Source organism: Calypte anna, chromosome 4A (assembly GCF_003957555.1).
Source record: "Calypte anna isolate BGI_N300 chromosome 4A, bCalAnn1_v1.p, whole genome shotgun sequence".
Taxonomy (NCBI): domain Eukaryota; kingdom Metazoa; phylum Chordata; class Aves; order Apodiformes; family Trochilidae; genus Calypte; species Calypte anna.
In genome coordinates, this window is record NC_044248.1 from 9,423,318 (window position 1) to 9,448,903 (window position 25,586).

Genomic DNA, 25,586 nt, shown 5'->3' on the forward strand with positions numbered 1-25,586 from the left:
CTGAAGAGCTGCTTGTCTTCTCCTCTTCCATAGGGAAATGCCAAAAGTAGGAACAGTGAGGGACCATCACTTGTAGTCTCAGTTTTGGGAGTCAGAGTGCTGAGCCTTTGCATCATTCTTCTCAGAGTGTCCTTGCAAAGATGTCAGGCTCTTCAGTGACCTCTGAGGCTGGGATTAAGTGTCCAAATTGCTTTCCTACTCTGAAAGCATTTCCTCTTAATTTTGTCAGTCAGTTCTGGTTTAAAAACACAAAAATAAAAAAACCCCAAAACAGAACTAGAAGTAGCTCTTTTACCTGGATTTCTCTTTATATTAATATGCATATTGTTCTACCATAGCACAGACTGCATCTTGTGCTTTGTGATTTCTGTGTTTCATGTCTACTTTCTTCCAGTGTACAAAACCTCCACAACTCCCTGGGTTTAATTTTTAATGTTTAAATAGTCAGGCTTTTTGGTAGTAACCTTCCTGCTGAACAGTTCCTGCAGGTGACACCTCTGCATGTGGTGGTATAACATTCCTTAGGTTTTTATTTTAAAAATTTTTTAACCAAGCTAGTATTATCTTCAATGGAACCACTGGCTATCTGGTCTCAGAGGAGAGTGTTTGTTATCATGTTCTTCTGATAAATATTTAAACACCTAACTCTTAACTTACACCTCAGTATTTCTTACTACAAGTGGTTTCTGGCAATGCACATGAGATTACCCATTTTGTAGCTGCCTTCACAAACAGTGCAACTCTGGCCAGCAATGGTAATAATCCAGAACCAACACGTATTTGTCTGCAGTGCAAAGAAACAAATCTGTGCCAATTTTAGACCATAGTTTTGCAATTTCTGAAAATGTCTTCCCAGATTTTTGATTCAGCTATTTTTGGTAATTACTTTTTTAAACAGCTGTTCATATTTTACCTCTACTTGGTTACATTTATTCCTGAATATCACAGTTCTGATCTATGCTCTAGCTATCTCATATAGCAGCTGTAATGCTTCTTCTTTCAAGGGTTTAGGAACAATCAGTCCATTCCATCCCAACCAAACTCCCCACAGGAATTCTACAGGTAGGTATGTAGTATAGTACAATTAGTATCAAAAGCTGGTGTTGCTTTTGGAAAATCTCTTTACGTTGTGGCATGAGCAATGACTGGCCATCTTTTCTTAAAGGCTCAAGAAATCCTCTTAAACACTCAGCATGCTCTACTGATGACAGCCAGAAATTGCAAGAAGAGGACAAATAGAGCATCAGACCTTCCTAAGAACACTTTCAAAGCCTTCTGCAGTCATCAGCCTCTATCCGCAGACAAACATAGAGCCTGGATTCTCCACATTTTATTTTACCATCAACATTGGAGCCATATCCACAGCGTCCTCTGATACAGCCTCCCACAGCTGGCAGTGCAGTCTCTTTGAGCTGCAGACACTCACCAGGCTGTGCTGAGCTGGTTTTCCTACTCTTTCTTTCCCCTTGCCAGCAAACTTTGGTGAAATGGCTTTTTTCTTCCAGGTACAGCTATGGGTGGAAGAGCATTGCTTAGAACCCTGTGTGCCCCCCATCTGCACATAATTGTTCAGCTCCTGGCATATTCAGAGAGTTTTCACATACTTTTTTTTTTTTTTTCCCCCAGATATTGCATGTTTCTATGGGTTCAAGACTTTAATCCCATCATCTACTGTGGCAGTCATATTTCTCTTCAAAATATGCAGCTAGTCTGATGACATGCTGTTCTCCTTTTTCCAAACACTGATTTTCTACTATTTGGCACTTTGGTGGATGGAAGTAAAGGCCTTGGAAGCAAATTTGCAAGGTGTGCTCCCATGCCAAGCTCTGCCTCTTTCTTTGACATGGCTAAAGACAAATAAACATTAACTCTGGATCTTGATACTTCAGGGGAATTGCTGTACCCTGAACCACATCTCTCACTCATCACTTTTTGCCTGTTTTGCTGCTCCTCCTACTCCTGCCTTTCACATCATGTACAAGTAAACAAGCAGAAAATTAAAATCCAGGAAGTTATATTACACCTCGGAATACTTTATTTTTTTAAATAAAGCTATGTAATCTACCACCTCCCCACATCTCTAATGCTTATCTCTTAGCTAATGCATTGATATTCCTATGCAGAAAAAACAAAAAGCAAAAAAAAACAACAACAAAAAACAAAACAGAAAAAGCAGATGAGTGTTGTGCAGATCTTTTTCTTTAAATTCAGAGTAGAGCAGGAAGAAAAAAAATGTAACCCCTGTATGCCCCAGTTTCCCTTTCTGCAAAATGGTAATTTAAAAATTGAGGTCTACTTGAAAGGTAAATTATGAGTTTACATTTGTATTCTATGTAGATTATAGTTATTATTTCTATTTCTTTTAAGTAATTCATGAAGAATAATTTGCCCATATTAATACAAAAAAGGGAAACTAGGTTCCTGCCAGCACTACATATTCTACACTGAATTTATTAACAACTAGTAGGTTAACATTAAGTTTCTATTACCTTGTTAATTGTTGTGCTTATTCAGAAAGGACTTTTAGTAGACAAACAGCTCTGTCACACTGTCAGTATATAAATGCATAATAAAAAGAGAGTCCAAGGCTTTCCAGAGCTGTCACTCATAGTTGGCTGGAGCAAGGCTCTGTTGTCCTCTGTCACCAGCTCCCACCAGCCTGGCTGACAGGCTTTCCCATGAAATTCCTTTCCTCCTTCCCCCTTCTTTGCCCTCACTACAACCCTGTGGCTGTAGTTATTCAAAAGACCAATTCTTAAGGTTCCTGTGACCCAGTTATGCAAAGCTGTCTCCTCCTCTCCTTACCAAAGGAACATGCTGAGAAGTCAGCCTACAGGACACAAATATTTGTTTTGAGTAAGACCCCCACATGGGTGCAGTTAGAGGCAGCTAAGGCAAAAGTAAACTCCCTCTGTTCTGTATTTTGATGTAGAAAAGTCTAAGGAAAGAGAGTGATACACAGGAGAGAGCTATGATAAATTATCTTTAAGTTTGTACTCTCACTCTGCATGCTGCATAGCCCTCAGGAGCATAAGTTAATGTTCCAGTAAGATGAAAAAGAGATAGAGTTTTGGGAGCTGGTGCCACCTATATACACACTGCATATCAATGTCATTTATTTCACCTGACACAAATATGTTAAACTTCAGGAAAATTAGCTTTTCATCTTACTGTAGAAAGCAGAATTTAAGCCTTAGAAAGCAACCACAGAACAATTCTTTATTTGTTAGAAAGCTAGCTGCTTTCTAAAATAAGGTGCTTCTGAGAATAGATGCATTGATCAAAGTTGTTTTGATCACGGAGGCTGAGTGCTTCAGTTTTGGCAGGGGCTTTCTCTTTATGTTTGTTCTTTTTGTTATTTTTTTTTATTAGTTTGTTTACCTCCTCCTTTTCCTTCCCCTCTCTCCCACATAGGTTTTTGGGTTTGTTTTGTAGTTTTTTTGCTTGGTTCCTTTTTTTAATGCTGATGGGAGATGGTAGACACTCTCTACCTTCTCCTTTTGAGCCTGAGCATCAGGATGAGCCCCATGGTGCTGTAGCAGTGCTGCTCAGCACTCTCTGCAGAGCCCTCTCACTTTTGTCTTCATACCACTTCCTAAGACAGTTGATAAAAGAAGCACTGAGGATTTGCAACGTGGTGCTTGAGCCTCAGTCTTGGGCCACTGTTTTAAGTGGAAGTAGGATCAGGTTCTTAATTCTTTTGGAACTGGACTGTGGTTTCCAGTCTGATTTCACACAGTCTACCAGAGCCAGCAAATCATCAGTGAGTTGCATCCTTCATTAGCCCTCATCCTGGCACCTACAAATGAAACCTCAGCAGCCTTAATCTCAGTCCCCTGGGCCATCCCATCTCCATGGAGCTGGCATTTGAAAATTTAAGCATTTTTTCCTCAGCAGTGGGCAAGACACAAGACTAAATGATAATTTTACAACCACCTTCCAAATAACTGGAGAAACCTCTGGCAGTTATGTTAATTCTCCTTCTTCTCCCCCTCACATAAACACTTTGTATGAAAGTAAATTCTGCAATTACTTTCCTAAATTCTCTCATCCCACCTGTTGTGCTTTGAATCCTGGCAGGTGGTTTGGTCAGTGCTGTCTGTGGCAGAATGAGCCCCTGGCCATGGCACTCAGCAAGGAGGGGAACTCTGGATGGGTACAGTCTGTAAAGGTTCTGGAGAGCTGCTGCCTGGCCCTGCAGGCTGCTGAGAGGGAGAAATCCTGCTTTGAGAAATGAGCAGTTTGGTCCCCAGATGGAAATTTTGTCCCAGGAACAGAAATAGGATCAAAAGCCAGTGGCAGGGAGAGTTGTGAGTTGGATGTGGTTTGGCAGAGCTGGCATCATGGCACAGGATGGTGTAACTGTCCAGAAAAATCAAAACAGGCCTTCCCTGAGTGTGATGGAAGGATGTAGATCTGAATCTGCCTTCAGAGATGAAGTAGTTAATACCAAGTGTTGATAATTAGACTTCTTATTAGCTCTCAATTAAGGTGAACGAGGAGTGTTCACACCTCTCTCAGTGCTATTATTTCAGCCTTGCTGGCTGGCAGACTCCACAAGACAGCAATGTATCCTTGTCATAGGGACCAGCTGTCCCTGCTTAGGTGAAACAGTCCCTTTTTTGTCATTCTATCCCATTAAAATAATTCATCAACTCAGATGCATTTTAGTAGGGGCTAATGGTGCGACCCTGTTTTCCCTTCAAATGTCCCTATTAATTACTTCTACATATTGTTGTCTGTGTTATATGGTAAAATATTTTGCAACTTTTCTTTTTTTCTTGAAAATTCAGAGTAAAACAACTAAAAAAAAATCCACGATAAACAACAACCCTGTTTCTAACACAAACCCTTCCTGCAGTTGGTAAATCACCACTGGATTATTTTGTCTCTCCAAATACCTTATATTTAATTGCTTTTTGGGCGGATGTCTATCACCACCCTCCTCTGGATGGAGTCCACACAATCCAGTCATATATCACAGACCCAATGTGGTGAGCACTCTGCCTCCATGTTTTTGTACAGAGGTAAAAAAGAAAGGTTAGGAATCAGTAACTTTTAAAAAATGCTGTTGAGTTGAATACCATGTTGAAAGCATTTTAAGGTATAAAATAAAGCTATGAAAGTAATTTGTAAAAGGCTACACAATGATACCAAGCCAGATCATACAGAAGATGATACAAAATTTTGAGATCACTGAAAGATTTTGGTTTTTTAGAAATTATTGAGCTAAATTTGAAGGGACAAATCACTTTTGTGTCCCTTTGGGAGAGATCTACAAAGAGATCAGAGAAATAAATCTCGACTGGTTGCTTTGAAGACAATTTATGCTGCTTTCAAAGTTATGGTTACAACCACATTAGAGTGGTTCACATTTCGTCAGAGTAGCATCTTTAATTATTGCTATGAAAGAAAAGGCACAGTTCAAGAATCCATTTGGTATTTGAATATACTTTTTTTAGTCCATTTTGACAAGTAGCATAAATAGCACACATAATTATTTTATTTATAATAGCACAACTTAAGAGCACACCCTCAACCTTGTACCTCCCTAGGGTGCAGCTCACACTTTACTCTCAAACTCACACCCAAGGAAATCTTAAGCATCTCTGCTCTGTACAATGGGAGGCAAGGCTGCTGGAGCTCACTCAGGCTGCTCCCATGTCACAGCATCCCTTCTCCTGTTTCAGTAACCCTCATCCTCCTTGCATGAGATGTTCTGTACTACTAAGATCTTCATGCTTTGAAAATAAAAGCCACAAGGAACCACAGCTTTAAGTGTCACTAAATACATTTGAAGTGTGGTCTTCAATGACTTTTGGAAAAAAAAAGAGAAAAATTAAAGAAAAAGAAGAAGAAAAAAGAATCAAAGACAGCATATGGTTTTAGTCCTCATTACAAGAACTTGTCCCTTGTGGGACTGAATGAAAGGCAATGGAATCAATATTAAAGCATGTCAGGGATAGATGTTTATGTTGCTGTCCTCTTACTGCCTTCTCCTGCCCTGGAAAGTGCCTTTCTCAAATACAAGGACCTGAAAAGATAAGACTCGTGGGACATTTTCATCAGGACAGGAGTTTTAAGCAAATATACATTGAGAAAAAGGAAGCAGAACAGATTCCTTAGCCTTTCCTCAGCATTAATCTCTGTTGGACAAGTACAGCAGCTTTCTGTGGCATTCCTCTTGATAAAAGGGGAGCAGACGTCAAGGGGTGCAAGACTCACAAAGTCTGTGCTTGCTTTCACTGAATAACAAGGTTTCCCCTCAAACCATCTTTCCTCATAAGGCACCAGTTTCCCGCCCCTGGCGCAGAGCAGGGGAGACATGGATGGGTTTCCAGCTGACTTCTTCACATCCCATATGTTTCTCGGCAAGAGGGAAGAACTGGCTCATTATTCAGAAAATTGAAAGATGCTCAAATCCATCAGTCAGTTCTTCATGAAAGGCTTTATAATCCCTGCTGCTAAGGGGGTTGAGCTCTAGAGTGATTCTTCTGTTACTTTCGAGGGGGTTGTTCTCTCATCCTCTCTTTAATTCCTTTAAGTTCAAATGAGTGAGTCCAGTCTGCATGACAATAGTAAGATACTAGATCTACACCTATGAGAGGACTCTGAAATTTACCTTTTACATGACCCCTTGTAAGAGTCCCGTGCTAAGAAACTCTGGTGTGAAACTACACAACGTGGATGCAGGCTCAGTGAACAAGAGCCTGGTTTTCACCAGGTAGTAAGAACTCACTGAGGTTCAGTATCAGACAAAACATACAGAGAGCTACAGGATCCTCAGGATAATATATAAGAAGCTGAAAATCGAGAGGAACTTCCAGAACTGAATCACACATGTACAGGCTAAGGTGAGGAATTTGTCTCCAAGCCATTTATTCTTGGAAATTACATATGTGTGTCTTGTTATTAAGCACAGACACATGCAAACACATCATGTATGATCTGGATTTGTTGTTCTTTACCGCAATTTTTGTTAATAATGAGAATGAAACATTTTTCTGTGCTTTACATTCTCAAAATCCCAAAGGATTTTTAAAGTCCTACATTCATACAAGGACAATGACCTTGCTCTCACTGAAACATGAGAACTTCCCCCATTATCCTCACAGATAGGAAAACTGGTATTTTGCTTTATGATATTAAACCTGCACATAGATTTGGCTTTTCTAATTTATAAATTTTATTTATTTATTTGCAGGGGAAATAATACCAATTGGGCCCTGGAGATTTTCAGTGGTTTTAGTGAAATGCCATGGAGTCTGTAACTTCCACCTGGACGGCCACCAGAGACAAACAGAAAGGACTTTGGGTTTAATGTCTCATCTAAAGGATATTATAATGTGCTGGCCTCATTATTCACAGCAGAAAAGGCCTTTGTCATGGTCAGATGGCTTTAATGTGTTTCGTATGCTACATAAATTCAAACTTGATGGCTCATTTATTTGTTGGATTGCAGCGTTATTCAACCTAAATGAAGCCTTGGTATTTACTAATAATTTGGGCTCTGGCTGCTGTTTACTTAAGCAAGCAGTGCCCACTGTCTCCTCTGTTGTCTGTATTAGGTTTGGACTCTGCTAATTCAAGGCATATTATAGAAGGGGCCAAAAAATTGCAGAGAAAATAGCTTTTCATTTGTGGACAATTATTTATCTAAGCCTTGAATGATTAGTATTCTAATATTGAAATTTCTGACATCAGTTTTCTTTCAGGGTCAGAAACAACTCCTCAGACTTCATCTAAGCCTCAAAGTACCTCCATGAGGAAGTGAGTCATTGCTAGGAACATTCTGAAGAAGGGCAAGAGGAGGTCAGATGGATTATTCCACGTCAAGAGGAAGGCACTGACTAAAATGCATGCAGAATCCAAACCTGCCTTTTAATCTTAGAACCATATTTCCTGTTGTGATGTGACACCTTTCTTTGATGAAGCTCCATACAGTAGTTATCAAACTATGTAGCCACCACACCAGAACTGTTCAGAGATTCTCTTCTATAGTCTGAAAAAGAAGAATACACAGCTATAAGGAGGAACTGAGTAACAACGTGGTTACATATAATGTGCACCCTCTGTTCTGCCTTATAGAGAGATTTACCTTTTGATGTGATGTTTTTTAAAATCTAAGTTTCATAGTGGAACTTTAGCTGAACTCTCCCAAAGCTGATTTTAAAATCCAAACTCAGTTACATATTGTGAGAGCAATCTTGAAATGAAAATTATCCATTAAATCAAAAGAGAATCTAAGACTCCTATGGTGCCATCTTAGAACTAGTTAGAAACATCAGTAAATATCCATAACCAAGGAAAAAGACACTCATCCTTCTGGCAGAAACTGGATTTTAATAAACTGAATAACCACAAGAACTCAAATTAATTAACAGACTGAGAGTGGAATGGGATTCTAACTAAGTCTAACTAATTCACAGCTAGGAATTACATAAACATAGTATAAATACCAAACATTCATTTATTTCACTAATTACACTTTGAAGTTATATATATGAACCTAAATTCTCCTTTTCCCTCTGGACGGAAGTGAGGAATTACTTTAAAACTTAAAAAAATCATGGTTCTGGCACTGAACACAGATGTTCTTGGGCCAGTTCTCCCACTCCAGTTTCTAGTATGAAACAGCTGCTGTTTGCTGGATCCCCAGCCAGTTAATAATTTGCCACTCCACCAAATAACTTTTTGAGTGATTTATTAAGCAATCAGGAATCTGCTCAGACAAATCAAGTGGTCTGTATTATCACTGCACTGGAAATTCAGCCTTGCAGCAGAAAGGGAAGGAAAGGGATGTACCTGGAAACAGGAAACAAGGGAAGGAAAGGGGTGTACCTGGAAACAGGAAACAAAGTCCTAATTCCATGCCTTTCACTTTCCCCTTTCAAACCACAGTAGCTGGGACCTACAAATCTGTTTTCTCTTTCCTCTTCCAGCACAGGGCTATGCCAGCATCCAGCTTCACATGTGTGGTGGGTCTGGATGGAGTTAATTTTCTTCACAGTAGCTTGTACAGTGCTGTGGTTTGGGTTTGTGACCACAACAATGTTGATAAGGCAGAGATGTTCTAGCTATGGCTGAGCAGCACTCACACAGAACCAAAACAGCAGAGTGGGGGTGGCCAAGAGGCTGGGAGAGGACACAATTGGGATCCAGATGAGCAGAGGGATATTCCACACATCTGATGTCACACTCAGCAATCCCTATGCCATCACTCTCAGCACTAACCCTAGGGGCTGAAGCTTTCCCAAAGTTGCCATTACTCAGGGGCTGCTAGGTGCCTGTCTGCTAATGAGGAGTGACTGTTGTTCTCATCACTCATTGTCTCCCCCCATAATAAAGCACCTTTGTTTCAACCCATTATTTTTCTTGCTTTCACCCTTCCAGTTCTTTTCCCTGATCTTTGTTGGGGGAGAGAACAGGTCTGAGCTGTCCACTGGGATTAACCCCCCCCACATCAGGATAAAAGTCACCATGCAACACTCCAGAAGCTTCTCTCTTCTTTACTCTCTCTCTCTTTTTTTTTTTTTTTAATCTTGGGGCAGTAGTGTGGTGGATAACAGAGAGCATCTCTCACCTGTTTATTAGCTAAACCTGGGACAGTCTGACAAAGGGCCAGGTACTAGAGATGTGCAAGTTATAAAAAGCTAAAAAAAGTGTTAGATATTTTCACTACATTCAAAACTAACACTGGAGCACATACCTCACATGTTGATTTTACTTTGTTGCCCATAATGTGTGCCAGCAGTGGAAAAGGTTTCTAAAGTGAACCACGCATTGGTGTATTTGGCATTTTATGGTAAGTGAGCTACTTTCTGTCATGGCACTACACTTTTTTCCCAGTGGAAAAAACGTTGTTTCCAATGATCCTTTGCACATCAGAAATGTGACCTATCCTTGGCATGGTTAGAGAGCTGAACCTTACTAAGGTGCAGCTCTGCTTCAGGATCAGATGTTTCATAACAAGCACAGCAGAGCTTCCAGGGGAATTACTCAGGCACACTCCTGTTAACAAAATATGGTAATCCCCTAATAAAAATCCAGTCTGTATCTGGCTTCTACCACCCACTACATAACCTTATAATCCGCAGTTTTAATAACATCTGCAGGTTTTAGGAATAAAGCCTTGCAAGTGACAAAAGAGATGACAACTCATAAGAGAGAAACCTGGAGGCTGAAGAGGGAAGGAAGGTTTGGAACAAAATAAAAGGACAAAGGAAATAGATCTTTCTCTTCCCCCAACCCTCCACATCTAATAAAACAATTTCTGATGCATTCAAAGGATTGCTTTCACTTCAAGAAGGTCACAGTGAAATATTTGTGGTTTTAAATTTTTTTCTGCAGTTATCTTAATGCTGAGAGTAGGAGCAACAACCAATCCACAGATTTCTCTGTATGACCTGGAAAAAAGCTGGTTATCCTATTTAACTGGAACTAAAAGACTCCACATTCATAAAACACCACAGCAGGAGCCTTATTTTGTACAAATGTGTACTAACTTCATGGGGAAAATCTGCACCAGCATACCTCATTATATCTAATAGAATACTATTAAGAACTCCATGCCCTGCAAGTTGAAAACCTTTCTGTAAGCAGGTGGCATTCTCAGTCTTGCTTAGCAATGCATACATTGGAGCTGGTAAAAACACACCCTGATGTGTTTGGCCTCCTATCTATCCTCTGTTTTTTCTAGAGCCAAACACTGGGCCTCAGATGGAAGAATACTTTGTGCTGCAAAACTAATGGGATTCACCTGTTCTGAAATCAAAATTCACAAAACCACACAGCATCCCTGTGTGGATCCTAAAACCTGACACCATTTGGGTAAACTTTGTTCCACTGCACAAAAGAAAAACAAAATTAACAACAACAACAACCAAAAACCAAACAAACAAGCAAACAAAAACAACAAAAAACAAACAAAAAACCAACCAACCAAAAAAGCACACAAAAAATCCACCAAAAACCATAAAGCAGATGCAAATATGAACACTACTGAGAGGGTCGTCAGATAGAAGTGACCATTCCCACTTTGTCTCCCTGGCTCCCTGTCATGCCCCCTGACTTTAGTTATTTACTTAGTCAGGAATTAATCTTCCCAGGGAGGAATTCAGATGAAAATATTTACCTCAGAGTTTGCAAAATATTAATGTTAACATTCTTAAAGGTGAGTCATTTAGAAATTAAAAAGTTTTCATTTTAATTTTCCTAAGAATGGTTCAACCATGCTGTGGCCCATTTGACAGTTCAAGAAAACAATCTTAATAACTTACACTTAAATGTCAAAATTATTTTAAACGAAGTGAAAAAACTCTTGTGATCCTAATCCCTGAACATCTGATCTCCAAAACCATTCTCTATGGGGGGGAACTTAAATATGTGCACAGGCTTACAAAAGCTGCATGAAACTAAGAGATGTTAAGAACAGATGAGGAGCTGGAACTTCTGAAATTTCAGACTGTAAATAGGATTTAGGATCCTGTGTTTTCACTGAGAAAACAAAAGTGGATGTAATTAACACACATTGTTAAACTTCATTAGTCTCCCAGGGTTTCAGTTATGCTTACAAAAATCAACCCACTAGAATAAATATGGCCAAAAAAGGTGGGAAGCCACTTTACCACAGAACAATTTTTACTCTACAAAAATATGCTTTTTTTTTCTTCTTTTCTGAATTACACTAAAATACAATGGTTTTAGGCACAAACTGCTTTGAAAAGGGCCAAGAGGTCCAGGCCCTTATCTACTTCACACAGTTTTTAAAGGAGTATCTATCAGTGAGCCATACATTTGTTGTTGTTTCTTTTAATAGCAGCACAGCACAATACCTATGGTGAAACTGCTGCTCTGAGAAAGCCTCCAGGGACTCCCCATGCTCACCTGCACCACTCAGGGACAAGGAACCTCCTCAGGAGCCTCATAGATGCTTTTGGAGTCTTGTCTTCAGCAAAACCCAGGGCTGTTGCCTTTCGTAGCTGCTGGTCAGTGCTCCCTCTCTCCACATAGAAAATTTGCAGTTGGGTCCTTGCTGGAGCAGGAGCTTCTATCAAAGCCAGGTGGGCTTTTGCCTTCTGCCAACATGATTGTCCCCAGCTTCTGCTGAGCCCCAGCTTGCTCCTGTGCAAAGCAGAGCCTTTAATGCCTCCAGGTGTCAGCAAGAATTTAAGTGCTAAGGGGAAGCTTCTTGCCTGTGGCATAGGAATATCAAGATCCTCGTGAGTTCCTAGATAAAACCTCATCAGTTTTCATCCTATGTGGTAACTTGACACGAATATAGGACATTATGTTACAATGGGCATAGCTTCCCTGGTTTTGGAGAAGTTCACCCTAAAGTACTAGCAATTGTAATGAAGGTGGTGGACAAGCTGGGAGACTTTTACAAACAGGTGTTGCCTGCAAGGAGTAAGAGGGTGAGAAATGAGAGCCTTTGGAAATGTTAAGTCTAATTAGCATGAATTAACCTCATCTTTGCTTCCATAACTGGTGTAAAATTAAAACACAATGGGTTCCCTTGACTCTCAGCACAAGAGGAGATACAACAACCTTGGGATAGGCACATAAAAGGCACCTTTGTATTAGTTTCCAGATACCTAAGGTTTCATGCACCACTTCATGTCAGGCAGCACTTCAAAGATGCTTTGCCTCTCTCAGCAGAATAATGGTGATGCAGATAGCTGGAGATAGGGCTAGTAAGTTATTTTAGTTTCTATGAAGTGTGAGGATTCAGGGGAGATAGGTGTGGCTCAATCCAGGAGTCACAGCTACAGAAACCCCACTAAAAATGGCAAACAATTTGCCTTCATCTGAAGGCCAGGAAGGGAAATAACTAAAAGACAACAGTAACTTATTTTCTTTCCATGAGAGATTAACTAGTCTTGCACATAGAGATCTTTACCTTAATTTCAATAAATATCTTCATTTATATCTTAAATGACATTCCTACACACAAGTGGAGGGGAAAAAAATTAACTTGATCCCATAAAGCAGGTAGAGAGATAGTGGGAAATGTGTACCCAGTCTGGAAAGCAGTCGGTTCCCAATGGGGAGGACAGCCTGCCTCGGGTGCAGAACTTTATCTGTGATTTGTTTTATTCAGCCCTTCTGTTAATGACTTGGATGGTGGAACAAAAAGTAAACTGATTAAATTCACAGCTGACACTGAGCTGGAAGGGCTGTAAACACACTGTGGGGAAGGATTAGAATTCAAAATGTTTGGGACAAGCTGGAGAAAACAGTAAGAGCTGGGGGAAATAATAATAATTAAATATATATATATATATATATAAAAAAAGAGGTGTCAGGATTTAGGCTCAGCTGGTACCAACCAGGCCTCTGCTCATCCACCCCCCACTGCAGGATGGGAGAAAATCCACGGGAGGAGAAAATCCATGGGAAGGCTCCTTCACCCAGACAGGGACAGGGAGGTTTTCACTCTCCAGTTACCATGGGCAAACCCAGATGGCTGCAATGCGGGGAGGAAAAGGATATAAAAAATGATCTATCAGGAGAAAGAGAAAACATGACCAGATCTTTGTACCTTCTCCCCAGGCCCGGATCCTTCCCTCCCACCTCCCCTCAGAGCACAGGGGACGGGCAGGGGGGTTCAGGGTCAGTTCCCCACATGGTGTTTCTGCCACTCCTTCCTCCTCAGGGGAGGACTCCTCACATTCTTCCCCTGCTCCAGTGTTGGGTCCCTCTCACGGAGAGTCTTTCAGGAACCCCTGGGACATGAGTCCCTCCCAGGAGGTGCAGTCCCTCAGGAACTGCTCCATCCTGGGCTGCACACAGAGTCACGGCTGCTGCAGGAACAGTCACCTCCTCTGGCACCGGGGCCTCCATGGCTGCAGATCCACATCTGCCCCTCCATGGTCCTTCAGGGACTGCTCCACTGAGCTCCATGGGGTGCAGGGACACATCTGCCATCTCACCATGGGCAGCAGGGAAAACCTCTGCCTGGTCAACTCCCTCCCCTCCTTCCTCACCAACCTTGGTGTCTCTGCTCCAGCACTGCTCCCACCTCCTCCTCTCCTCTGCTCTGTAGAGCTTTTTGGAAATTTGTTTTCCCTTCCTTGAATATGTTACTCCCAAAGGAACATCCATCTTCCCCTATCTGCCTGATCTCAGGCAGAGGTGGGGCTGGATTTGGAGCCAGGGAAGCTTCCAGCAGCTTCTCACAGGAGCCCCCCCTGTACCCCCCATCTAAAACCCCGCCGCACTAACACAAGATAAACTCCAATTAAGACAAAGGTAAAATCCCATCCTAACCAATTAAACCAACTAAAGAAATATTTAAAATGGACATAACTGAACAGACAGCAGCTCTGCAGGAAAGTTTCAGGCAAGGATCACATTATGATATAGAGAGTAAAACTGCAAGTCAAGGGCAGCAGTAATCCCTGCTGCTCAGGTGATGGGCTGGGATTTTGTGCATTTCCAGGGAGAGGTGCACAGCCCACAGGGAATGGTCATTTACTTAACACAAAATACAGCAGGAAGGCTTAAAAGAACTGTGGCTGTTTACCTGAAAGAGGGAAGAGCCATTGGTACATGTTTGCAAGAGGTTGTTGAAACAAACAAACCACAATAATCTGTCCCCCATGTCTGTAGTGGATACAACCACAACAGTGGGTCTGATCTGCAGTGAGAAGCAGGCAAGCCTGTAGGAGAAAGGGCAGTGAGCCCAAGGTGATGGTAAATTCTACATCAATTATGAGTTTTAAGAACAGGATAGACAAGCTTCAGTCATGATTTATGTTGGTGTGGTTTGGTACAGTGTACAGACACCACCACTTTCATAGCATTCTTTTAAACAACTTCTATTTCATTGCATAGTTTTTTTCTCTCCTAACACTTTAACTGTATTGGGTATCCATAATATTCCATAGCCTTTTCAAATAAGGCTACGGTGATTTAAACAGAGTGCCAGGTTATGTTTTGCTGAAATAAAGGAAAGTGGATCCACATTGCAGTATGTAAATAAAAAGAATTTAAACCCTTATTTGAAATACTGTCTGCTGCTTCAGTGAAATGGGACCAATCCTTTTCCTGTAACTGAAGTCAAACTGAAATCTGTGAAGAAGGATCAGCCCAGTTTGGGGACTGTCAAACATTTTGCCTGTACAAGTACCTGTAATTCCCCTTTTCCTGCCTGCTTCCATCCTGGCTTCTCACCAAGCTCTAACTTGTCCTTTCTCACCTTGCTGTCACGCTCCTGGGCTTAATCCTGTGGAAAGGGATCAAGCTTCCCCCCTGTGGCCCTGGAAAAACCCTGCTACCTCCTACGGAAGCAGGAGGCCTCAAACCCATTGCTCCTGAGAAGCACCTGGCAGTGGTCCCTGCCCAAAAACCCTTCCCCACCCCAGAGGTGACAACAGGCACATGGCAGGGCCATGCTCAGTTGATCCCTATGATAGTCTTTAGGCTTCTGAGACATCTGCTATTGAGTGTAATAAAAAGAGAGTTTTGTATTTAGTTATTTGTATGTAACTGCTGCCCAGATATCTGACCTACTGCCCAACCTCCCTGCAGCTTCCTGAGCTTTGACTTGAAGCTACACAGTGTTGGATGGGCAAATACATACAGTCTGGCAATGAACACTCTGAAATTAAAAATAAAAATAAATAACAGAATGAAGATATTTCCATTTATGGCCATTGGACACTGAACTTGAGGGAAGTCTGGTGTTTATTTCTTTTCTGCTCTCAAACAGCAAATGCCTCTTCAGATTAATGCTACACAGCAGAAAGGATAAACATTCAACAAAGGATCAGGGAATTAATGCAAACAGAAATAATAACCTAAATTATCTAATAGCTGGGTTCCATCCCTGCTTTTTTACACTGCATATTTTTATTTGATATCCACATGTGAAGATGAAATTCTGTTAAATTAGTTTGACAGACCTAAAATGAGTTTCTAAATGCAGCTTTTTCAAAAAGCTTACTTACAGTTCATCTCTCCCTCACTCTCATAAAATGATTTCTTCTCAAGCTATTAAAGAGGAAGAACGTAAAGATTTTTTTCAAACTGGCTGATGTAGTTTGACAGTTTCATGATCTTCTATTTTCTAGGGAAATTATTCCCCAGAGAGAATAGTGTTGTTTCCTTTTTGTATATTTCTCTAACTCGTGTTTTTTTGTGGGTAATGCCCCAAAAAGTTGGAAATGCATATAGCACTTTGGCAAGAATATTATAAATGGATGCTTACCTCAGCCACTAAATATCTGTATTTCTTTAAATAGAAACACCAAGCCAAGTAACAGGAGTAAACAGGAAGAGTCAGCCTCGATCAGTGACAGATCTTCAATTTGCTACACCAAGATTTTTCATGTTATTTCGTTTTGGTTTTTTTTCTCCTTATAGCAATCTCAGTTGATGTCCTCCACCATGATTCCTGCAGCATGAGGTGCTGCTTGCAGTCCAGCACCAGCCCTGGTGCTGATACCATGCAGGCTAAAACCACTCAGTGCAGGATGAATCCCTGCTCCCATGAGCACTGGAGCTCCACAAGACATGACCACGCTGTGTGGTACAACACAACCATTAGTGACCAGCCAAAGTCATTGCACCTTTCCAGACTCCCCGACAGCATCCCTGCTTTCTAAATCCTTCCTAACTTGGCATAAACCCACAGGCAGGTACTGGGAGGAGCCAGATGTCATGGGAGGCTGGTGCTGTGCTTACAAGCAATTGCAGAGCATGCACAGGACCACACCAAGCTCAACATGTGGAAGTTCTGGTGCCCTGCAGTTACAGCAAGAAGGTAACTCCTGGATACCAACAAGTGCTGCCTGATGGCTCAGCAGCATAACTGGCTCCCAGGCTGGGATCATCACTCAGAAATGGCACAGTGCCCTTCACTGAAGAAGCAGATTAGGTTTCAAAAAATCTTGACTCTGCTTCCCTCAGGCTGCAAACATCCCCCATCTTTTAGTGGCTCCAGCTTCAGCCATACGTGGAGAAAAGCAGTGAGCTCCATCACCCTCTGCAGAAGATGTAAAACCTGCCTTCTCTGGATGTCATTTTTATGGAGAATCATTCTACCATAAAATCACTGAGAGCAGATCCAACTGCTGGAGACACAAAAAATCCTTTTGCTACAAAAGGCTACTCTCCTATGCGGCATTTCTTCATCACATTTAACTCTGTGCTGGACAAACCAAATGATGTTGAACAGCAGGGTGATGCAACCAGATGATGTCACCACAAAACAAACCCACCAAGCAACCAACCCTGAAGGTCATAGGATGGATTGAGAACGTGTGAGCAGAAGTGCATATGAAGTCCCTGGTAAAGCCCATGAGTAAAGCTACATCCACTTTTATTCTGTGGTCTGGAGAGCCTTGCAGAAGTTGTTCTGACAACTCTGTCTTGTAGAGCCCAGGAGACTGCAGAACGTTGCAGGAAATTCAGGACACAATAGATCTTCTACAACTGGAACAAAAGCAGAGGTCTCTTTTTTAAACAAGGACTGTAACACAAGTACAAGTGCATGGCCAGGTCACTGTGGGCTCTCCTCCCATTAGCCACTGTCTGCTTGAAAGGCTGCTTGCCCATTGCTCAGCACCTCTTTTTAAGCAGAAAACTAAAACATAGGCAGTGGGTAACAACAGACTTTAATGATCTACTTGGTCAGAACTTACTGACTTCCATCTCTCAGAGCCAGACTGAATGCCAAATCACCTTAGCAATTGCATTTCTTGTAGTTATCAGCCCTTCTCCTTTTTCAAATACATCTTTCTGACAGCAGCCCACAGCAAGTATTTCCTTTTCACTCTCTGAAGTGCAGAGCACTACAAATATATCATTTAGCTTTGCTGCAGTCCTTTCTGTCTCTTTGATCATCTCCTTACACCCTTCTGCATTTCTGTTTCATTCCTGCATGTGCAGCACATCAAGAAAGAGCTTTGCAGAAACTATCTTTGTTTTTTCAGGGACAGGTTTCCAGCAAGTGCAAAACACCACAAGTGCCACTAAAGTCAGCAGCATTATTGTATTTAAAGGAGTTGAAATTTTGACCATAGTTCCTGCTTAAAAATGCCTTATAATTCAACTAAAGCTTTGAAATTCTTCTCTTGGAGCACTGACTGCTGGCTTGGAAATTTCCTTGCAGAAGTGTTAAACTCAATTGCAGTCACTTTGAGACTCAAAGAGTAAGCCATGAACAGTGCCCCTTTTTTTCCTTCCATTCTTCATGTTCCCTTTAAAAAATGGTTTCTGATGCTAGGAAATATATTTCCTAATAGAAGCAAGACTGGACAGTTCCTTCTTGCATTGTACAGACTTAAGCCATTCCCCCTTGCATTTGACTGAACATTTTCTCCAAAAATTTATAAAACCTGTCTATAAAATACTGTACTTCTTTCAAATACTTTAGCCATGAGCAATTCCATAGCATTATCATGTCACAAGTGTGGATTTCCTCAGCTCAGAGACTGCCAGTGAATGAACTTGGGGAAGGGCTGCAAAGCAGGTAGCATTAGGGCTGAGGGGTTGGGCAATCCTGACCCTGTCTTAAATGTTCAGCTTCCACTGGAAGGTTCCCACAGGCAAAGTAAGCTGAGCACCTCACAAATACCCTGAAGAAAAGCAATACTAATTGCTCTAATTCACAGATTAGGAGCTGCAGCACAGGGATAAAGTCACAGGTTCAATATCCCAATATCCCCAGCAGAAGTTAACTCTGTATTTACAGTCCTTGGCTCATGATGCAAGCAGTGGACACCCCTGTAGCTCTACTCTCCTTGATGCAGAAAGAAAAATCAGGTCCCAGGTAACTGAGTATCTCAGATCTGATGTAGAATATCTTAACTGTAGGATTAACACACACAGTTTTGCCACTCCAGAAGCTGCCAGTCACATTCCTCACCCAGCTGGCAGTAGACATGAATTGGGGAAAAAAGATTTTCTTAGCAATATTTTTGTGTTGAGAATTGTTCTGGAGTAATAAAAGCCCCTTATTTCTCCCTACAGAAATCTCAGGCTGTTAAATTGCTCTTGTGAGGGCTGAATCCACATTTCAAGCTACAACAGTGGAAGTGTTGCAGGCAGGGCAATGCCCCCAGGAGCAGAGCATTTCTCAGTTCACACAATGATGAAACACACGTGAACTCTCCATGCTCCAGACACCTTCTGGGGAACAACTTCTCTGTGCTTCAGTCTGATGTTGCACTGCCTCAGTACCGCTCACTTCTCTTTGGAAAGAAATCACCGCTGTCTCAAAAGAAGACAAAAAAATTACTTCAGTGAAGCAGGTAAATTGGCAACTGAAGTAGCAGACAGCAGCCCAAATACAGAGAAGCATCGCTGCAATGTAACTCAGTATCTGCCAGTTTGGATTGTGCCCTCAGGTTTTAAAACCACAGAAACTCTGATAGACGTCCATGTGAAACAGTTTGTGTTGCTCAAGCACCAGTTTCAATTTGGGCTAATAAAGAAATAAAAATGTAAAACAACTCCATGACAATCAGCACAGGAGTGAGTGAACTGCCCATCTGTGCCTCGATAAAGCTCCTTCCTCTCCCCTCACTGCACGCTGAAGGTCACTTGTTTTAGATAAGCACATGAAGTCATCAAAAGGAAGATGAATTTAAGAGCCTGATGGCTTTTTTTCCTTTCCTTTGGAATGTCAGCGAGGACTCAGAGCCAAACAAACTAACCGAAAAAGGACAAAGTGTTCACCCTGCCCAAAATTAAAATGCCTGAAACTTTTCCCTCCCCCCCCTCTTTCCTTCCCCTCCCACGGTTCTCCCGGCGACGCCTCCCCTGAGCAGTTACCTAACTTTAACACAAACACACAGTTCCTGTAAGCACCAACTTCAAACAGCCCTGGCTTTCTGGCTTACCACATCTCACTTTAGGGGAGCAGAGGCAAAGAGCTACTCCTGAGGGGTTCTGCAGCAACTCTGCAAGGTAATCAACTTGCTGGATTTTTGCTTTTCCTTTGCAATGCCTAACTAGTGGTTATGTAGATGGGCCAAAACTGGCCTGCTGGTGAACTGTCTTGCTGGAATTTCTAGTTAGGAAAAAAGTCTCAATACAAACTCCAAAAAGAGATTAAACAAGACTCTGGCTTTCTTGCTTCCTGCAGGGAAAAAGAGGTAGTTTATAAGATGAAGATCTAGTATAAAATATAGAATCACTAGGATTTCTTTTAGTCATGGGGGTCAGTTGTACGTGTTTCCAGATGCTTATGCATTCTGATTTACTTTCATTTCATCATGTTACACAGATTTAGAAAGCAGCAATCCCACAATACTGTGCTCCAGCTGTTTTGCTCAGCCATGTCACAGCCTGCATGCCTTTCTCTCCAGCCATGCCGCTGCCAAACACCCTTAATTCCTTGTAGCTTCTTGTACCTTTGCAGGCTCTGAACTACCAAGATGCTGCTTCTTTCCCTGGTCACTGGGGTTGCCCTGTTTGCCTCTGGTGTCATGACAGACAAAGAACCTGATGCAAGCCAAGAGTCATTTCATGACGTACAGAAGAAAGTGAACGATCTCTGGCAGAGTTTGCTCTATCCAGTACTGCCTGGTAATGAGACTGATGGGATGATTTATGCTACTTGTGAAATGAAGCCCAGCTCCAAAATAGATGCTGACAAGCCACAAGTGACTGGACAAGTCTTATTCAGACAGTATTACTCATATGGAAGATTAGAAGCCATTTTTTACTTGGATGGGTTTCCATTGGATAACAATCAATCTGGTAGAGCTATACACATCCATGAGCTTGGGGATCTCAGCAATGGCTGTGATTCTACAGGAGGACACTATAACCCTTTCAGAGTGAATCACCCCCGTCACCCAGGAGATTTTGGCAACTTTTCTCCTAAGGAAGGCAAAATCAGAAAATACAAAACAAATCTCTCTGCCACTATGTTTGGTCCGTATTCCATCATGGGCAGATCAGTTGTGATCCATGAGCAGGAGGATGACATGGGCAAGGGCAACAATAAAGCCAGTTTGGAAAATGGAAATGCTGGGAAACGTCTGGCTTGCTGTGTCATTGGGATGTGCAACAAGAACCTGTGGGAGGAAAAAGTAACTGAGGTTACAGACAAGAAGAAGAGAGGGCTCAACAAACGAATGCAGAACCAGGCTTAAGTGAAGACCAACAAGGTGGCCATGGCCTTGGCAGCACAGAGTACCTTAAGCTGTGCCACAGGCCACGAAGATACACACCTGAAGAATTGTAATTTCCATTTGCTTTCTCTTCTAATAAATGCATATCACAATGTAGAGCCTTCTTTCTGTAAGCCCATCAATAAAAAGCAGCATCAACTCAACACTGTGATCTATTTTCTTGAAGATAAAGGATTCCCTTTTATGCAGTTTGGGAGTTGAATACATTTCAATATGAGTGCCAATGGATATGGCTGATGGCCTGTAAAGGGTCTGTGTACTGTAGAGGGCTCTTAAAAATTTACAAGTTAGATACCTAAGGAAAATAAAGTTAATATGAATAGGTAATAAACTGTTTCCCCTTAGATGCTATCTTGCATTTAGCTGCAAAACTGAAAGGTGAAAGGATCTCTGTGCTTTCAACAGTGTTGGGTGTTGTGCTGAAAGCTCTGGATAATGGACTTCCCCTAAGGATAAGGGAAAGTACAGACATTTCTGTTCTTAACTTTAGATCCATTACATTATTCTGCTTGTATTTTCAGGTTTTACTCTCAAAAATGCATAAGCTTCTTAACGATGTTAAATTGACCACATGGCTGTAGCTGACTCACACTGTTTACACATCAAAGAAGATTTGAAAGAAATATTCCAGTTTACCATTACTCCCCAGCAAAAGTTCCCTGAAGTCTCTAGATAGTGCCTGTTAGTAATGAGGTTGTATACAAAAGTTTTAATGCTGCTTAGACCATGGTGATAAAGTAAGCAGATCAGAGATAAATATTCTTTTCAAAGCCAAAAAACCCCTAAGTGTTTCTTCATATAAAAACATAGGAAGTAAATCAGTCAATTTAGACTGAGAGAAGTGACAGGGAAAAGATATAAATCAGATCATTTCCAAACCTATAACTCTGGCTCAATAAAGCTTTACCTTTTTAATTCAACACAACTCACTGAAAATACTACAATACTGCCTTCATGACTATCATTCATCTGATACTGAGAAAAGGAAACAAACAGAACAAGCGTATCAGGAAATGTTTTTATTAAAGATGTGTATTAATATAGTTGAACCATGTTGTGCAGTTAATCCAGGTGGCAATAAAAGAGAGGTTTGCAAATAAACTAAACTGCATAATTTATGAAGTGAAACTACAAAACAGAAGCTGATAAACAAAATCCTATCTTTTAGAAATGTAGCAGACTTTCAACTTAATCTCCGTTAAGATTTTGAAATACATTCCTGAGCTCATATGGATTTAAGAAATTCCACTGTCTTGATTAAATAAATTTCCATATCCTTAAAAATAGTCTCGCTTAGAAAAGAAGCAGCATTCTAAAAGATGAATCTTAATGTCATTTTCACACACACTTATTTTACAAAGTCATTGAACATTGTTTTTTCAACTAATCACTGCATTGTATTTTCAAATGAAACCCTTCCCAAAAACAACACGTTTTAGGTGAGACATCCTCCCTAAAAATCAGCTGTGAAATGCATCTTCTCCACACCTCTGCCAAAAATCCCCTTCCCAGTTTGCTTCCCCAGAGCCCACTACCAAAAAGGTTCACATGTCTGGATGTGGTATCTGCATTTCTAAAGTCCTAGAAAGAGGGAACACAAGTCTAAAGAAAAAAAAAAGAAACATCCAAATTATCCCTAGCCCCTCTAAAAAAAAAATCCCCACAGTAGTTTTGACTCCACAACAAAACACTAATTTACTGGGGGGAGAGGGGGAAATGATCATTCTAATAGCACAATGTCAACTAAAGCAATATCCAAGGAAGATACTGACAAGCATATTCAATTAGCTATCACATAGTGCAGCAAAGATGTCTTACTTTTGCAAGTCTCAAGCCTTGTGTGCCTGGGAGAAGACTGAAAACATAGCTAGAACACACATTCACGAGGGCAGAAGGAAGAGGGGCAGTGCTGCAGCAGTGATAGAGCACTAAAAATTAGCCTCCCAGAGATCTAGGTACCTCACTGCAATTTAATAATTACAAATATATAAAAATGACATCTAAAAAGCAGAATAGTCTGAGAATAATTAGCAACATTTCCTTGTTGGGTCGTACATCACTATGTTCTCACAGAAAAACAAATATTAAAAATAATAACCAATGAGGCACTAAAAAGCTGTTGGTACTGGTCCTACAGCACATCTTCTACTTGCCTGATTTTTTCACCAAGCTCTTCATTAATTAATAGCATTAGGTGACTATTTAGGGATGAAGAGCAATATGCTAACTCATACAACTGTGGGTCAGGAAAGATACAGGGCAGGGAAAGAATATAAACACCCTCAATATTTCAGAGCTCAGCTATGTGAAATCCTGACCTTATTCACTTGCCTCAGTTCTGACTGCATTGATATTTAGCTCTGTGCAGGATTAGCCTGTGAAAGATGGAAAAGAATACATCTTGAATAAAATGCAACTTCATGTGACATTCAAGCATTAAAGGAAAAAATCCTGCCACAATCTTCCAGAGATATCAGTTTCTGTAGCTATTTCTCTTCTGACTTGTCAGTACTTTCATATAAACTAGTCAATAATGCAGTCAGTTACAATTAATGGGAACAGCATAACAATCATTCAAATACTTAAAACTCTTCCTGGTTTTTCAGGTGATGGGGAACTTCACTGTGGATCAGCATCATCAAAGAGAACTTTTTACTGCTTCATGTCCTGATATGCTTAAATTTACAGATGGCTTTTGTTTCTAAGGGCTGCTGCTTAATATCAGTAAAATGCTGCAATGTCAAATTACCTTTAGAGAGCAAGGAAATCTGTTTGAGGAGCAGTGCATGGCTTTCTTGCCTTCAGGCAGACACTGAAAGGGTTACATGAATGCACCTGCTAGGGAAAACACATGAGGACAGAGACAGGCCTTATTTTTCACCTTCCCTCTATCACTCCTTGTATTTATATGTAATAATTTATATCCAGGCTTTCTTCTGCTGAATGCAAACTGTTCATGGACTCTGACACCTTGATTACGGCAGCACCTGCTAGCTCATCTTCCATATACAGAAGAGTTTGTCAGTATTGCTAATATAAACTCTGTTTATTCAGTAGCTGACAAGTGGGCTGTAAAAATTTGCAGCTGGCAGTTATTTGTCAAAGAAGGACTCAATCTGGGAGGGATTTTCCTTTTTATTAGTAGTATTTTATTAAATTTGGTTTAATTCTCTCTGATTGGTTTCAAGTTCTAGGAGTGAGAAATGAACATTTACAGACAATTAGGTCCCAGGCCAGCAGAAAAATTGCCTTGATGGCTGCTAGCCCATAGAAGCTCCACAGCTGCAGAGACTATTCCTTATGCCACAAACAGGAGAGGAAGGACGTGCATTCCTTTCTCCAACAGCTGCTAACTTAACATTGAAGTATTCCCTTGTTGCTGCCTTCCTAGGAGCAGAGTGGCACAGCTCCAGCATCAGGAGCGAGCTAGGGAATGACACAGCAGCCTTCCTTTCCCCCAGATACTGTAGGAATGTTTTCCTATGACTAAACATAAACGAGGGCAGAAGTTTAAGAAAGAAGCAGCAATGCAAATAAACCTACAGATGGGTGACATGAGGAGGAAAGGAAGTGTTACCCTTAGTGCCAAAACATAAGAAAATAAAAGACAGATTCCTTTAAAAATGAGGTCACAGATGGATTAGGCTGCAATCTACCACCAGTTATTCAGCCTGAGGGCTGTTCCAGCTCCTGCAGGTTGAGGAATGCAATTCCAGTAACTGAGAGTGCCAAGAGGGTGGACAGGGCATCACTGGTTCTCCTCTTGCTCTTCTCCTTGCTTTGGAGCAGCATTGCCACTTCTGGTTTCTTTGAGGATGTTTCCTTCATTAAGCTTCATTAAATTTTGTTCTCAGTATCTGGTGAAATAACTCCCTTCATTTTAATGAGATGAGCTGGAAGAAGAAAGGAAAAATTCCATACAGGTGAAAAGATACAAAGGTTTGTAAGAAGGAGAACTATATACAGGCAGGCATGTTTTTCAGGAAGTTCTTACAAGGAAATAGGGGTTTTCTTCTAAGGATGTACTTGCAGTCACTATATGTAAAAAGAAATAAAATGCAGTCTGAGAAACAATAAAAAGCTTGCAGATGCTTCTCAATTTATCACTCCAAATTTTTCATCCTTGGAAGACATGTCTACCCATTTAAATACAGTCTGGCACTGGGACCAGACATGTTACAAAGCCTAGTGATAATCATTATCACTGGTCTCTTTGCTACACTAATGTAAGTTACAGCAATCTATGTAGAAACTTCAAATCAATGTGATTAAACCTCATCACTAATACCTCTCCTTAGGTAATTTACATTTGGTATACTGTAGCCAAAACAGAGAAACCCCTTTCCTAGACAAATGCTAGCAGATCAACATAAAAATCAACCCTATAGCATACTGTTTTATCACTCATATTTGTAGCAGAAATATTGCTGCAAAATT

The 25,586-nt window shown here is 41.0% G+C and overlaps 2 protein-coding genes across 3 annotated transcripts in view; one reads left to right on the forward strand and one right to left on the reverse strand.

Moving 5' to 3' along the window:
• Nucleotides 1–19,800: 19,800 nt before the first annotated feature.
• On the forward strand, nt 19,801–21,292 carry SOD3 (superoxide dismutase 3). Of its 2 annotated transcripts, none has more exons than XM_030449946.1 (2): nt 19,801–19,917; nt 20,354–21,292. In XM_030449946.1, exon 2 carries the CDS (start codon nt 20,388–20,390, stop codon nt 21,108–21,110), a length of 723 nt encoding a protein of 240 aa, XP_030305806.1. In that variant the 5' UTR covers nt 19,801–19,917; nt 20,354–20,387; the 3' UTR covers nt 21,111–21,292. The 2 variants fall into 2 exon arrangements, with proteins under 2 accessions (XP_030305806.1, XP_008488852.1); XM_008490630.2 differs by having other exon boundaries at nt 20,372–21,292.
• An 861-nt stretch (nt 21,293–22,153) lies between these two features.
• The window catches only part of CCDC149 (coiled-coil domain containing 149), a 51,093-nt gene continuing 47,660 nt past the window's right edge, over nt 22,154–25,586 (reverse strand). Inside the window, exon 13 of the mRNA XM_030449945.1 lies at nt 22,154–25,042. The gene's annotated coding sequence lies outside the window, so the exon portion shown is untranslated. The remainder of the gene's footprint in view (nt 25,043–25,586) is intronic.

Excerpts from the sequence above, each read along its gene's own strand:
- SOD3 (XM_030449946.1), top strand. The coding sequence starts at position 20,388 with ATGCTGCTTCTTTCCCTGGTCACTGGGGTTGCCCTGTTTGCCTCTGGT.